At 40.6% G+C, this 16,965-nt stretch overlaps 1 protein-coding gene across 5 annotated transcripts in view; it reads left to right on the top strand.

Moving 5' to 3' along the window:
- Nucleotides 1–16,965, top strand: part of bnc2 (basonuclin zinc finger protein 2) — a 176,941-nt gene that overhangs the window by 92,188 nt on the left and 67,788 nt on the right. For 3 of the 5 annotated variants that reach the window (XM_078943543.1, XM_004065927.5, XM_020703682.3), the window contains exon 3: nt 1,708–1,770. The exons of the other annotated variants lie outside the window; for them this stretch is intronic. In XM_078943543.1, the coding sequence (XP_078799669.1) occupies nt 1,708–1,770 (63 nt within the window). The remainder of the gene's footprint in view (nt 1–1,707; nt 1,771–16,965) is intronic. 5 annotated transcript variants of the gene reach the window in all.

Genomic DNA, 16,965 nt, shown 5'->3' with positions numbered 1-16,965 from the left:
ACAAATGCGCACCGTTGTTTCAATATAATCAGCCGTGGGACTCGCTATTTATCCTTCCTTGCACCACTCAGAAGATATCTTTCCATGTTTAGTAGGCATGACATAAATTCTCTAAAGGAAGCCTGTTTCTTGACAGACTCGCCTTATTGGAATCTAACCGATAATGACTTTGTGTTTGCCGAGCCTGGCGCACCCAGGGGTGTTGGAGAGAGATGCGTTATGGGCTCGTGCATCCCCTCCACCCCCCTCCTCCTCTCTTCTTTCGTAAAGATCGCCTGCGTGACACGAGAAATGCTGTAGTTTATCGTTGTTAGGCCCAATTATATGTGATCAATACTCGCGCAAGAGAAGTCAGCGCAGCGCGTTTAGGAGGCGCGCGGCTGGGGGGGGAGCTGCGATTCTTCCGAAAATCCTTGTAAATTACGCACAGATAAACACACACTCAAATATAAACAGAGCAGCACCTAAGGAAAATAATGTGCTGAGACATAAACAGAGGTTGTCTTTAAAATCACCTTCCTCTGCAGCCTGCAAATAAGATGTGGTTTGCGGCAGGTGTGTGGTTTTCTCTTGGTGCGTAATCTTTATTGGCCACTCCAACAACAGCAGAGACTTTGCAATCAGCAATTAATGACTCAGTTTTTAAACGACTTTTTGTTTGTCCTCACTGCTTTTTACAGAGTAAAAGGTGTATCTGATAGAGACAGAAGCAAAATTCCTGACTAAAACAGATTGTTTCTTTTATTTGAATTTATTGATTCTGTTCACCTGTTTGCATTTTGCTATTTTTGTGTAAGTAATTTTTTGCCTGAAAAAACTTCGTAATCTTTTTTGTTCTTCCTAAAAAAATTGCAACACAAAGATTGCATCAGATAATACGATTAAAAGCTTTTATTTTCTTAAATTAATTTGATTTGTCTGGTATAAGATGAAACAAACGTGCACTTTTTGTAATTTAGCCTATTTTCTCTTTGTACATTTTCTAATAATGAACGAAAAAAACGGCGCATTATGGCATAACTTATTTTTAAAGGCCTTCGTGTCAGAAATAGATTTTTTAAAAAGTGCGCAACAGTGGATTCTACTAAATTTTCTCAAGAGCCAACAGAAATAATCAGTAATTCATAAAAAATCGGTTAAATTCATTCGATAAAAGCATTTATTTCCTATTTCTGCAAAAACATTGTAAGAAATAATTTTCGGAATTGCCAAAAAATATTAAAAAACAACTAAAAAATATTCAGAAATTAGAAAAAAAATTGTAGCTATTTAATTATGTTCTACTTTTTTCCGCAGAGATTATATTTAGAGCATTAAGTGACCAGCAGCTTCACGTGCGTGGCTCTGAAAATCGACCCCTGCAAGTTAAAAACTCCGGAGTTAAGTGATACCACGGGCCTAATTGGCTCATCAGGGATGTTTCCTTTATAGCACAGCAGCCGGAGGCCGCTTTGTTTCTATTTATTTGATTATTTGGTTCGCTTCGTATTGGAAACATGTAGAGAAAGAACAAAAACTTGGGATCTGAAGGGCGTGTAAAACCAGATCATCCACCTGAAGATCTGCTGAGGCCACCCTGACTCTGCGCGCGCAACTCGGAAGGAAATGAGCACAAATACCTAAATAAAAAACTAAAAAGGAGAAAGCAGTGTTTGTCTTACATTTAAAGCTATCTCTAAAATAGCCTCTTCCTTTTCTTTTTGCAAGGGTGCTGTAACGCGGCTTCCTTTGAAGTGCGACAGGTCGACTATGGGCCGAGACCTGGAAGAGGTACAGTGGCATTACAGTTTGCCTGACTTCTGTCTGCTCCCAGCACTGCCTGTTTCTTTTAAAAACGGAGCCCTCTTAAACTCACATATGAATAAAACAGGGTATTGTAACATACAGTTGTAAATGTGAGCCCAAAAATGCATCATTACATCACAAAAATGTGGAAAACTTGATCAAAATGTGTCATTTTCACCTTTGCTTTGGATTTTACCACCTGGAAAATAAATGACTTGCATGATTATTTACATATTTTTCAGGATATTATGTTGCAATTACATTTTTATTAACTTAATTCATGTGTCGTGGGGTTTGATTACAATATTGTTTCAGTTTGACTTTCAATCTGAAAAGCAAAGTCCTTCTCCCTGTCACAGAATAGTTAAGACAGACTTGTCTCCTTAGGTCATGTCATTCACAGTGCCTATAAAAATATCTCAACTAAACTTTTAAACTCTTACTTCATTTGCTCGTTGTTTTGTTTCATGCTGATAACTGGTCGTTTTCTTCGCTGTGCATTTCATCAGTGCTCTGCATGTGCAGCCTGCTCGGTCCTGTCTGTCCATGTCAGAGCACTGAAAGTGCCTGGCATTTGCTTTCAGGGTATGATGACAGACATATTTGTGGAACAGCTCTGCTTTGTTTTGTCTGAGTGAAGAAATGAGCTAGATATTATCCTCCACAGCGTCGATCATGGTGCAAGCATATCTGCGTATTAATGGACTCAGATGGGCCTGTAGCAGTGTGTGCGTGTGTGCAAACTTTGTTTTTACATGGTGGTGTACAGATGTGTTGCACATTGCATGTGTGCTTCATATGTCTTTTTTTTCTTCTTTATTTTGTTGACTGGGACTGGAAGGCAGTGATTTGACGCATATGTGCAGAATTATCCACAGTCAGTGGATGCGTGTGTACATGTGTGGTTACATTCAGCTGTTATTATTTCTGTGTCTGTCTTTGATGGGTCATTGCACACAGAACATATGGACGTCTATACATGCATGTATCTGGTGTCAAGTGTGTCTCTGCGCGTCCTGATACTGACGTTTGTGTGTGTGTTGAGGCGTTCGTGCTTTTGCCATTTATTTTTCTGAGTGGGTGGCTAAACAGTCATATGCCAGTTGTGTGAGTGTGCGTCCTCTCAGTGTGTGTTGGCTCTGGCTCCATGTGTGTGCGGGTGCTAGCTGAAGTGTCTCTTGGCTGGCCCTGGATGGAGAGCTGGAGGAGAGCAGAGGTGAAAGAGGAGATTTGCAGAAACGACACGCACCACTTCCCCCATTACTACTTTTTCTTCTTCTGCTTCTACTGCTCTGTCTTGCGCTGCCTTTTTCTTCTCTCACTTGCGTTTTCAGTCTTCTTCTTCCCCCACCTTCACGCCCTCTGCTCAGTCTCCACTTCACCACTGTCTTGCTTTATAAAAACTGTCTCCACCCTCCATTCTCAAACGCTAAATCGGATTGTCCTGCAGTTAGACAAAATTGTATTTGTGTCACAGAACCTCTTTCAATTGTAGTAATTGAAAATCATACAAAATGATGCATTCAAAAACACATTTAAAGTGCACCAGGTCAAATAAAACAACTATAAAGCTGGTAAAAGAGAGTCCTGATGGTAGAAGCAGAACTCGGAAAGGTCATCAAATTAATTTTACAATGACTGTTAAAGTGAAAGAGAAAGGGGCCACAGATGCTCATGTGTTTACGGTTTGAGCGCTCTATTAAGAATCCATCTAGCCTGACGAAGTGGGAAGATGCACAAGGTTCCATTCATGCCACGGTCCCCTCCATGTTTACCCAAGAAGCCACCAGGGTGAAATGACGTCTGGAACACTTTTACCTCAAACTAGTGTCAAAATACATTTTTATGTGCTGCTTATTTATTCTAAAGGAATTTAATTACTTGCTTTTTTATGTCAGTCATATGTTTTATTCTGTTTTTTTCTTTCTCTTTAAACGTGATGTGTATAAAGATGGAGCTTTTATGTGGTGCCGATTGGGTTGTGCTGCAGAGTTGTTGTGTAGTGATGCCCTGCAGGATGGGTATGCCTGACTTTTGACTCTGTGTGCGAGACAGAGGGCAAACAGCGATCAATAAGCATCATGTGAGCAACCCTCATGGGCTCCAGGTCAGCTGTTTCCCGTTTGTCCCGAGGAGACAGCCCCCTCACCACCATGGAGAATGCTTGAACGATTTGGAGGGATGCAGAGATGTAATCACGGAAGTCCAAAAGGGGGGTTTTCTTTTTTGCGCTGTGCCTTTGTGTGTATTTTGTGCAGTGACACAAACGCACGGCCATCTGTGGGGAAATGTGTTGAGGGATCTCTTTTACATCAGCGTGGCAAAATAATCATGAAATATGTGTTATCTGGACGGAAAATGTTACGTCACCCGTTGGAGGGATTCGTGAGGGGGAATGACACCAAATAATTTAGAATTTATTTATGTTTTTGCAAGCCAATCAGTGAGGCAACAACTTATGTAAGACAAATGAAAGAGGATTTGACAGCTTTTGGATTGAAAACATATTAACTTCACTCACCTTAATTCCAAGTGACCTATCTGTTCCCTCTTTTTCAGTCTGATTTCATTGTGAAAAGCCAAAGTCCACACATATTTTTTTCACTTTATATTGCATTTTAGAGATGCCCACGAGGTCTATATTTTTTGGGCAGTTCCCTGATTTGGGGAGAAGTCGCCGGTGTAAAGAGGAAGTGTGTGCTTGAAGGGCCAGTCGCTCAGGATGTCACCACCCCACCGCTGCCTAATGAGGTGGACATAAGCACAGGGCCGGGCACACACTTGAGCACGCACACACGCATGGCCAAGGTGCAGCAGCTGTCATCCAGGTTTTAGCAGTTGTGAACGTTTTTAAGGTGAACTGCGAAGTGTCAGAAGCTTCTTTCAGAGGCATTTTAAAAACCCATGGGAAGCCAGCGTTGGTATTGTTTACCAGGCCACCGGCACAGCGGGTGATCTCAGATAAGAGTATTTTGTGTAAACAAGACAAAAAGGAGGAAACACGCACAAATATTTGACGGTGCGTGTGATATTTTGAGACGTGAACATATGGAAGAGACATTGTTGTTCTTTTGAAGCAGTTCTTTCCCTTTCTGCATCCAGAGGAAGGTGACATTAGGTGTGACCTGCGCTAAGTGACAGGAACTTGGGCATACTTTCACCATGGCTTCTCCCTTTTCCTGTTATTCCTCAACTCCTGTTATTTTGTTTTCCTTGGAGCGGGGCCAGAGCAGCGGGCAAATCGACAGTCTACTATTTTTACATCCGTCTTTAAGGACCCCTGTCTGCTGGCTCTGCCTGCAAATTTGCCCCATCAGCAGTGGCAACCAAGAAGAGCTCTCAAGGCACCAAGCCTTTCATTTTTCTGTTGGCGATGTGACTAATGCTGTCACTGTTATGTGAAAAAGCACTCACAGTGAATTGCTACTATTATTGTTAAAACCATCATCATCATCAGCAGCCATATTTATAGTTATGGATAATGATAGTAATTTTGTTGGCGGCTTGTAGTTGTCTCTGTCTCTTTCACCTGGTAATCCAACATGTACTGTTAGGTGACTATTTCCACTGTAGGTTTTAGATGCGCTGGCCAATTTTCAAAGTTGTTGTTTGAAGAAAATAGCTTTCCAACAGGCAACACACATTTCATGCCCACAACTCACATGTGCAGGGGTGGAGGGGGGGGGGGGGGGGATGGACAAGGCTAAATGCTTCATCTCTTAATGCATACATTGAGCTCTTGTGTCTGTGTGTGTGTGCGTGTGTGTGTGTGAGAGAGAGAGAGAGGAAAGAGGACTTTTTTTCTTTCTTAAATGCTCCCTCTACTTTACGTTTCATTTTTCTTTCGCTCCCATGTTTTATTCTTCGCCGATCTCTCCGCTCTGCTCTGTTCTGTTCTGTCTCCAGCTTGCCATAGGGATTTGATTGCCAGAGGCCCAGGGAGGATTTTTTAGGGAGGTTCTGGAGAAGGGAGGGTAGTGGTACCGGCTGTGGTAGGCTTTTAGCCAAGGTACACTCACACACAGAGACACCCACATCCACACACACACACATAAACGCACAGAGGCATACACTCTCAATCATATCATGCCTTTTGGGTACATATTCACACTGGAACTTTCTGCATTTAGCTGTAAGTCTTTGCTCATTAGCCACCTTTTTGTTGTGAGCAAAGTGTTAACGCAACATGTGCAAGCATTTGTTTGCACTCTCTGCTGACTTTGTAAAGATGTTTGCGCTGTTGGATTAATAACATTTAATGGCCACTGTTAAATGCAGCTGCCTTGGCATCCTACTGCCTGCATTTTTCTGGCAGGCTTCAACTCCGGGTAGCCTTTTTTTTTCTTAACCATGCCTTGAGCGTATGCATGCAGCGCAGTGAAATACCACTGTGTGTGTGGGCTGGATGGGAGAGGCATTGTGTGTTGTCACAGAGCATGGCTTTTCATTTACATGGGGTCCCCATGGGTGGCTGAATCGAAGCATGCGAGCAGATCACAGATGAAGAACTTTTGTATTCCACTTTCCAACAGTCTATAACTTAAATTAAATCACAAATTACCTAATTAGCCTACAGTAATATACATTAATTGGAATGACTGGGTCCTGTAGCATTTAGCACTTTGGCATTGAACACTGGTAATCTTCTGACTTTAACAGAAGTGACAGCCTCGGTCTTTTCCAACGGGACAAAGTGAGAATGCATGTTGGAAAAATGCAAATGTCATGCAAGTTAAAAGAAGAAGATGTGTTTGTGTTGTTGACTCGCTGGCTTGGAGCCACACATAAACGCCTGCTTTCTCTGTGCTGATGTTTTTCTGTGTTAATGGCCTGAGCTGCCTCTTCCTTTGTCGGGAAACACACTCCACCATAAGTGCTTTGTCTCCTGCATGATGCGTGCGACTCTGACTGCCATTTAATATTTTATGCCATTTAATCCATTTGATATGTTTCCTCCAATAAATAAATAAATACAAAACAACTTTAATTGGTGGCTTGTTGATCGGGTTAGTGTTTTTTAAAATGTTTTATGGAGTTTTATTTCTTAGATCAAATGTGATGCATCACTTTTGCAATAAATTGGAGAGGGTTAAATTTTGGGGACAAATGTGCTTCTTTCTGATAAATCAATGAATAAGAAGATGTTAGGGTAATGACAGCCAGGGGACAACATCTGACAAAATGGCGTTTACACGACATAGTTAATGTTGTAAAAACCTTCCGAATAATATGATGAAAAGCAGCCGACGGTTGGTGCTTTAGTCATGAGGTGAGGAGGAGCCTCTCTTTAGAGATCAATTGGTAATAGTCTGAAGTCACAGAGGCGATTAGAGGCGTCAACTTGCCTGTGTTGTAAATGCTGTCAGATCTGTTAAAGGAAGCCTAATACCTCTCAGGTTGAAAGCTGTAATAACATCAGCTGTAACTGAATCCGCGGGGAAGTGCAAGTCAGTCTGCATGTGCCCGAGCGAGTGAGTGAAAGAGGACTGGGAGGGAAGGGGAAAGTGTTTCATTTTGTGTAGATTACATAGGTGTGTGCATTTGTGTGTGCATGCCTGATACAAAGCAGGGCCAGCGCGCATCAAGGCGAGGGCCGCGGGCTTGCTTCCGGCGTTTTTTAGGCCACCAGATGCCTGTCACTCTTTTAAGAAAAAAAAAAGAGCAGGGGATGAGGAAGAGAGAAGGACAAAGAAGGAAAAGTGGCGGAGAGAGTGTGTGTGTGTGTGTGTGTGGGGGGGGGGGGGGGGGGGGGGTTTGCAACACTGCTCAAATCATGTCACGTAGCGCTAATTCATCCAGCCTCATTAGAGAGCGGGAAGGGACCAGAGGGCCTCTCTCAGGACAGGGGCCCGGGCTCACAGACATGCACAGCCACACACGGATATGTGCATACACTTAGTTTTTCTCTGGCACATACTTACACACAGATACAAATTATCTCTCCCTCAGACACACACACACACATAAACACACACATACAGATGACACTGGCACATGGCGCAGCGCGGGGGCAGTTTGGGGAATAGAAAATTGCCTTCTCAGGAAGGCCCTGGCCAATTAAGGATCTGACCGTATTGAATGTCAAGTGTTAATTTAGGCTCCCCCCTCCCTACAATGTCCCCCAGCTTCACCCCTCAATTTCCCAGCAGTGGAGGTGGTGGTGATGGTGGGGGTAGGTGAACGTGTCCCAGGGATGAGCAAATACATGTCAAGCCAAAGTTGATTGCCTCCTCCATATTATGTGTCCCAGGCAAGTGGCAAATGTGCCTCCGCCTTTTAGCCTTCGGCGCGCCCCCTTGGGGGACTCCGCGATAGAAGGAGGAGCAGAGAAGGAGGATTAACTGTACAGCAGTGATAAGAATAGGGGGTTTACATGGGGGCAGGGGTTGCAGGCGACAGAGAGGGAAGTAGAAAGCAGGGTTGGTTTGATCCCACAGGACTGGGTTGTGACTTTGTCTTTTATTCAACTTCATTTCATAGAGAGTTTTATTTGAAGTGTGAAAAGAATCGTCCCACTTCAATCATCTTTTGACGTATTTTAAAAGGGTTCCCAGTGGTCTTTTAATTATGATTATGCCGTTTTTTTTTTCCAAAATAAAAAAAGTTAAACTGTTGTTTTTTAGGACATAATTTCTGCAGAGTGGCAGAAATTGATGAAAAGTTGCCTTTAATTTATGGGCAGGACTGCTGGCACGGAGTAAGCCTTCCTTCATTTCCCATCATTACTTAGTTTACACTCTCTCCCACTATCTTACAGCCCCTTACAACCCCAGCCTAATATTATTGGTACAACAAAAATGGCAAACAATATTGGAGCTATCCAGTCGTACAGTTTGACAAGGAAAATGAAGATCTAAATGGATTTATTTGTCTGCATGTGGATGCATAGGAATGGAGATTTTACGTGACAACTACAGGCTTTATTTAAACTGCATGTTTTTCTTTCCCATTTCACCACAATTTCATTTCATTTATTTATTTGTTCCTTTCATGATGTTGAATTAGTTTACATGTTTGTCTTACATATTAAGCATATAAATATTAAGAAATACATTTTTAATCTAAAGTTTCCACAATTCATGTCCTCTACTATCAGAAAAAAGCCAAAAAGAACATTTTCATTCGAGTGAGTCTTTAAACATTGAAGAGGAATATAAAAAAGATTTAACTTTGTTGTCATGCAAGACTTTAAATGATCTCAACATGATGGTTGTCCACTCAACAGCCTTTAAAACGCTAGACAGGATTGTTGGACTGATGGTAAATCCCCACCTCCTTACCTCTATGATCTAATAGACATCCACTTAGAGTTAATGGGCAGATTGCCTTTCTTCTCTTGTGATGATTATTTTCCTCTTTAAAGGTGGAATTGCCAGCTTGTCTTTCTTATCAAACCTCACTTTGCCTTCTTTTGTCCATGTATCTTGTGTCACTCCCTCTCACGTGGGTTCCTGGGGAGTATTCAGTGATGAAGGTGTTAGCGCCTTTCCTGCATTTTCAACAAGCCCAGAACGTCTGTTCTGCCCTTTAGCTCACCTCCTGATTTTGGAAGCCCCTTTGTTTCACACGGATGCTGCACATGTTCGCTGGGAACACGTGTTCATGTTGAGCATGTCTGGAGCTTGTGTGTTTCTGCTAATAGTGGGGATGTTGTGAAATTCAATAGGGAGGCTGAGCACCGTTCATTTAGGCCGGTGTTATTGGCGCCTGCTGCTTCTTGCAGAGCCTGGAAGCCACCTGCACATACGCGGCCTAAAAAAATGTCCGCGCACATATTGATGTACTTAGCGTCTTTGCATATTTTGTTAACTGTAATCCATCGACTAAATTGGGAAATAAGACTTACCTGAAACAAAGCAATTTATGTAAGTATCAATATTGATGGCAGATGTCTGTGAAATTAACGTCTAAAATTATGACAACTACATTAAAATGACTGACAGCAGTATATTTGAATTATTATATCTAACAAGGGTGAACAAAAAAACAACGATCATCCTTTTTAACATCTATTTTATCATTCCTCAACAAGGAAAACCCCATTTTGAGTCTACAATTTTCTAATATGATTCAGCCTGTGATCAATGACAGGACAAGCTTCCAGGACCTCAGGAGAAGGGACGCAGTTGAAGCCAAATAAGCGCTCCGTCTTTGGGTAGACTTCGATGTCAGCAGAGCCACTGGAGCTCCAGCGGCCTGAACTGAGAAGTCTGTCAAGCTGTAATTGATCACCCGGACCTGGGGAACTGAGGGCGAAAGAAAAGGGTTTTGAAAGGATGCAATAGATAAAGCTAAAGGGAAAAGGAAGATGGAGAAAAGAGGAGAAATAGTGAGACCAGTGGTTTAATCTTTCTAGAACGGCCATTTTTTCCCCTCTGGATGATAGATATGGTAGGTGCGGTGTGTGACACAGATGGATCGTGCAGGCATCTGGGGTGATAGAGTTATAAATTAACACATTACTGCCCCTAAATGTAGACGACTGTGGACAACTGAACGGCGGCATCATCAAGCCTGCAGGCGCACACACGTATTCACACACAATTACAGTCTCACTGATGCGTCTAGCTGAACTCAGGATGTGGATTGCTCTCCTCAAGTGGCATTGATTTGTCAAAGCGCTGAATTAGCAGAAACGCTCCAGCTGCTGCTCAATGTTCTACTTTCCTTCCTTTTTTTTCTGTACGTTTCACTTAAATCTTCTTTACGTTTTTTTTCTTTTATGTCTACCTTGTTGCTCCAAACTTTTGTTTCGTCTCCATTACCTGTGTGAAGTGTTCACACATTTTACCTGAGTTTGCCCTTTTTGCCGTCTTGGCAAACCAAGTGACGTTTTTTTTGTTGCTTTTTCCTATTTTTTGTGTCCAGCTGGGACTTTTCACTTAAAGGAAAAGTTGTGTTTTCTCTCCAACTACTTGTGGCCTGCACCGTTTTCACCAGCCAAAACTGTAATGTCCCTGACTCTCACAAGAAAGCGGTGCATGTATGTGGCTGGGAATTGGGATTTCATAACCAGGCGTATATCCAGAGCAGCAAAAAGCTTGCACACTGTAGAGGCCACACACAGTGACAAAAATCTATCCAGCTCGCAGTTTTAAAACTCTCACACTAATACATCTACAAGATAACCACAGTGAATTCCACTGGTGCAAATGTCATTTAACAACAAATGAATGCCTTTGGAAAGAGTGCGGGGCTAAAGTAAGGGTCACTAGTCCTTCTGGCTGCTGAACGTGTAGCGGTGTGTTTTACTTGGGCTTACGAGCCGGGCAGACTGTCTGCTTTCTGATTCTGAGTCAAGGCTTCTAGCCAAGAGGTGCAGATTTGTTAGTGTCTACTCCATTATCACCCATCACTCTCATGGTTTAGTGTGTGTGTCAGCGAGCGGGACTGGGGAGTAAAGAGACTGTCCCCCGCTCTCTGTGGTTCAGCCCAAACAGTTAACATCTGGTGACCAGTGAGTGACCTTCTTCCAGCCTCACACACATTCAGACGTAGACATAAACGCGCACTAAGAGCCTAACTGCATCCAAGCGATGAGTGAATGACCACCCCCTTTCTGTGTCCTCCCCTGCTGAGTGTCCGTCTCCACCAGAGCTCTGCCCCCCCCCCTCACATGCACAGATGACTGGTTGATGAAAGGTTTTTGGGTGACCAGGATTTTTAATAATTAAATAAACGTTGGCAATCTTTTTCCCATTTAAGCTCATCACAGACCAGATACCACACTCTGTTATAATATTATAATAATTTAAATGCACACTCAAAAACCTTAATTAATTCTAAGAAAAAAACAGACAAGTACGCTTTGTATTCTGTAACGCCTTGTTTTTGGATTAATTCTGGTTGCGCTTATTAATGCTGAAGCGATTTTGAAAGGTATTCTATCCAAATATTTAGTTGGGTGCAACGTGTCGGACTGTGTTTTTTACATGTTACTAACAAAGTTGGGAGTTAGTGAAGTCACAGTAATGTTTGTTTTAGTTCGATCTGTTTTTTTATTTTCTTTACGTGGCGGTTCTCATGTGGCTAACTTGCAGTGGTGTCTGACTGTGTATTTCTTATGTGTTACTAACAAAGTCGGGATTAACTGGTTTTGTTATTGTGCTAATGCGTCTTATGTGTAACATGCCACAAAACAATTACTGTCAGTTAACTAGAGTTACGCAGATAATAAAATCTGATTGACTTATAGACTTATTTCTGACTTTTTTCTTTCACTTACTGTGCATTATAATTCGGTGCCCTTTATATATGACATAAATTTAAAAACTAGACTATTCATTGACGTTGGGTCTTATAATCTGTCGCGCCCTATGGTGTGGAGAATTTAGTACTGTATTGATCATTTAAGGTTTTTGCCCCTTGAGGACTTTAATGTGAAGATTATTAATAGTCTCAATAGCATTTCTTGTTGATATTTAGACGATTACTGCTTTTTATCCTCTTGTGAGAGAAAATAAAGTGATTTTGAAATATTTTTAAGAGTTGGTCCAACATATACATTTGATTTGTTCTGTAATGAAAACCGTACCAACTACTTGAAACACAAGAAAAATATATTTAAAAAATATTTAAAATCAGTTTTATTTGGTTGATGATAAGTAAGTTTTAAATAAATCAACAACAAAAAAAGATTGGGTGTGTCTTATCTACTTTGTGACAGGAAAAAGAAAAAAATGTTGCAGAAAAGGGGTGACACGTACATCACATGGTTGTGGCATGCCAGGGTCACGACCTTTATCCCCCTGAGTTTCTCCCTGTGTTTTTTTTTGGAGGAACTGTGTCAAAGAGTCAGTGTCCCTTAAAAGTACAGGAAAATTGTGGCTCCTGGTCAATGGAGTCTGGGTGAACAGGGAATGTGCGGAAAGCAGGTCACATGCGGGGTCTAAAGGCAGCATGTTGTTGTGACTGAAGCTCTCCCTCCAGATTACATGTGGACAAAAAGAAAAAAAGGCAAAGTGTGTTGATAGGGTGACAGCATTAAAAGGGGAGATGTGGTGACAAGGGGCAATGAAGTGAAAGCAGAAGTGAAGCATCTCAGCAAGAGGCTCACTTAATGTGAGGGATAGTGAGCAGCCTTGGGACTGGTTGGTGTGAGGGTGAGGGGAGTGCATCCCTCGCCTGAGGCTGATGCATTGTGACAGTCACTTAGAAGGATTTCACTTTCCCTAAACTGTGGCTTGCAGGAAGAAACACCATAAGTTGGGACAATTACAGAGTGAAGGAGATATGACAGGACACATGCAGAGCCGCGGAGGGAGGGAGGAAGGAGGGAAGCGAACCAAGGAGTGTGCATTTGTGCATGTGTGTGCCTTTACTCAGGGGAACACAATCATATAATCTGCTCACATTTGGTGGATTTATTTACAGTACATATGCTGTCCAAATACTTTGTGTGTGTGTTTGCCTGCAGGGGCCAGGAGGTGCATGGTGCGCAGCGTGTCAGGCAAGATTTGCGTTTTGCTCCTCATGGTACAGCGTGTTACCACACTACCTCCCTCATTCCTTCACCTCATGCCTGTAACTTAACCTGCTGACGGAGGGCAGGAGGGAGGGAGGAAAAAAGAAAATATAAGAAGCTGCAGGGAAACACAGCCAAGTGAACAGACACTAATTTACTTCAATAGTTTGGACCTTTTTTTTTTGTCGTTGCCTTGATAAATGTCCCAAATGTTCTTTTTGCAGCAGTACACTGTGTTACCCCAGTGCTGCAAGTTTTGCCAAGAAATTCAATATAATTTGGGTGTTAGGTGATTCCAAGAAATACACTTTTTTTTCCTGTTTCATTGAGTCGTTTTCCTTTCAGCGGAATTATGTCTTTTCAGTGAGGTTTTGGTGAAATTGTCTTTTTCTGTTTCTCTGGCTTGTGTTCTTTGCACGATACACTTCAGCTATACACAGTTCTGTTTCTTTAACACAACTATTGATCAGTGCAAAAACAGTATTTATCTAGAAGAAAATGTAGAATGTAGAAAGGTAGAAGAATTTTTATCTACATTTGGCATTAACAATTATATTGTCAGTAGTTTTGACAAAATTCAAATATTTAGTTAAAAACATGAGTTATTTGTAACAAACTATTGCTAAAGAGAATTCCTCAGGGAAATCAGCTGATTGCCATTACTGTTATTTTTGTTGTACAGTTTCCTTATGAGTATAATTGTTTGCTGCACTGTAGACTTTTATTTTGGTCAGTTATTTGAGATTTACAGTAGTATTGACTACCTTTTCCCCCCTCTCCTTTTTTATTGGTTTGGTCAGACACAGGTCAGACTGCTGAAATTGAATGGTTATAGTGGGGTAATAGGTTGAATTGCTGGATGGATGACCTGATGTCATGTTTATTTTAAGGCATATAGCCAAAAAATGTAAATTACATTGTGAAAAGATCCATTATTTGTAATCCAATATTCTACTTTTAAAAACACAGTGAAAAAACATCAAAAGAATTTGAACTATTTTACTATAACCTGTTATAGAAACTTGTTTGAAATCGCCTTTTACATTTTTTGTTGAATAACTTTACTTGTGACATTATTGGATGTGTCCTACACATTTCAACACCTTTTTTACTTTCCTCCAGACTGAATCGTTATTCTTTTTAAATAAATCAAACACACTTAAGCTCATATTTCCACATTAGTATAAAATCTACTTTTTCCCCTCTTAACACCAGACAGAAAGATTGGTAATTACTTTATCAATTTTCCAATTTTCAGTGTCTGAAATTTCTTTAAAAGCCAGGTTTTTCAGAGACTTTGATGGCCTTATAGAATTTTCATTCAACAAGGAACTCTTCTTAATTATAGCTGATGTTGTTCTCTAAAAGTGAGGTTAAAACTTAAAAACACACACAGACAGCAAGCAGCATGGAGATTTCAAAAGTTATTTAAAAGTTTTAACAAAAAGAAATTACCTGAACTGGAACTCACACATTGTCACATTTGTGTCACATTTTTGGATCTTTAAGCAAAAATATGTTTTTTATACCATTTATCACAGTAATTACCTGTGACAGGGGTCACCAATGGTTGTGTCTTTTAATCTTAAATCTTAATAATATGTCACTCATGTCTGTTCACGCCCATCCTTTAGCAGTTTAGACGGGTCAACCACGTCATGACTCCCTTAAGCTACTTTGATCATTAAGGAGAAATTACTAGTTGTTGTTTGTTCGTGGAAGGAATTATGTGATGCAGTCTTTATCGGAACAAAGCTGTGAAAGAAAAAGCCTGGAGAAAGATTTGCGATATTTACACCGCTTCAATATTTTGCACAAAGACTCTTTTTTTTTTTTTTTTTTTTACAGTTTACATGTTTTGCAGACCAAATGTTTTTTACACTTTTGCAGCTGTATTTATTTAATATTTATTTCTTTATTTAATAAGAATCTCATTTTTGATAATAATTTTTCATAATAATTTTAGTAATATTTTTAATTATCTAATATAAATGTAATTTGTGATGTCCTTTATTGATGTTATATTATATAGATTATTTCTGAATGTCGTGTTGCTGCCACAGAAATGAAATTTCCCCATTGTGGGATTAATAAAGTCATCTATCTATCTATCTATCTATCTATCTATCTATCTATCTATCTATCTATCTATCTATCTATCTATCTATCTATCTATCTATCTATCTATCTATCTATCTATCTATCTATCTATCTATCTATCTATCTATCTATCTATCTATCTATCTATCTATCTATCTATCTATCTATCTATCTATCTATCTATCTATCTATCTATCTATCTATCTATCTATCTATCTATCTATCTATCTATCTATTCTAATCGTAGGTGGCAGGCAGACATGTGCTAGTAGGCAGCAGAAAAAGAAAAAGAAGAAGCCCCTCCTTGCTAGTTCAGTGTGAACACCATAGGCTAAAAATGTTTTCAAGAACCTGCATTTAGCGTGTTCTTGAATGTGCATAAGTCCGGTGTGTCAGTGGCTTTATAAACTTCTGACACATTTAAAGCACACTTTATCTTTGCAGTTGTCTCTGCTGAAAGCAGGAACTGGGCAAAAAACAGTCCATTTTTGCAGTCCAGCAGCAGCCAGAGCTCTACAGTCCTCTCGGGTTTTAATAATTTATCTTTCCTCGCTATCCCTAGATCATGCACTTTCTCTCCACCACTCTTCCTTTCCCCCTTCCCCCTCGTCTCATTCCTCTTAGCACTTGCTTCATTTGTTTGCTTTGAGGAGCTAAATCTTGTTTGCACGTATTAAGAAGTCAAGGCGGATTATACCCCCACCGCCGAGGCCCTTGCAGCGTCGTAGCTCTCTCTCCTCACACTGTGTTTGTGGCTGGGTGGCTCTGTTTGCAGGGTGCCCCCACTCCCATTGACTCAGAGAGGTCTAGTGCGCTAGGCTAATTAGATTAATTCCGACGCCTGTAATGATTGTTCACCATCTATTTTTAATGACTTGTGCATATCAAAGAATGGTTAACCATGTGACGAGCATAGCTCACTCCCTCTGCCCTGTGTGTCAGGCACAGTTGGGGGCCCTAGCTTAACGCTCGAGTGTCAGCATAGTGTTGCTGTGTGTGTGTCTTTTTGGGTGTGCATACATTTCTTTCACTAAAAAAAGCACTTATATATATAAAGCAAATAAAAAAGGAAAGGTTCAGAGCACTGTCTTGTGGGGTCTAGCTGACCCAATTCCCAATGTTAAAGTGCCTAGGATAGCACGTTAAACAATGATTTTTTTTAAAAATAAATTGCCACAACCACTAGGGGGTGCTGTAGACGTGTGTATGAGTATTTGCTACTGACAACGAAGAAGAAGTACAGGTTAGTCGTACACAGTTGGCAGAATTGTTCCAAAGCGACACAGAGGATAAAGAATTTAGGTAATTTTTTGTGATTTAAAGTGATATAAAGAGTTTAGTTGACTTGTTAGCATATTCTTATGCTATGGTTATCTGAATAAATGTTCATATGTTGCACTAATAAAATAGATTCCTTCTGTTTCATGAGACTGTTTCGGTAGGTGAAGTGTGAATATATTCAGTCTCTTCCTGTTATCTATTCTTTTGCAATTTTCCTTTCAAGCAGAAATGTACTTTCTTCTTCCCGTAATATATTTTTTCAAAGTTGCAAAATATTACATATGATTTTATTTTCTTTGCTATGCATGTAATGGCTGCTGTGACATATACTCCAG

Source organism: Oryzias latipes (assembly GCF_053564925.1).
Source record: "Oryzias latipes strain Hd-rR chromosome 1 unlocalized genomic scaffold, Olatipes_Hd-rR_3.1 chr1_Y".
Classification (NCBI taxonomy): domain Eukaryota; kingdom Metazoa; phylum Chordata; class Actinopteri; order Beloniformes; family Adrianichthyidae; genus Oryzias; species Oryzias latipes.
Note: the sequence above shows the minus strand (reverse complement) of the source record. Positions and strands in the feature narration are given on the sequence as shown.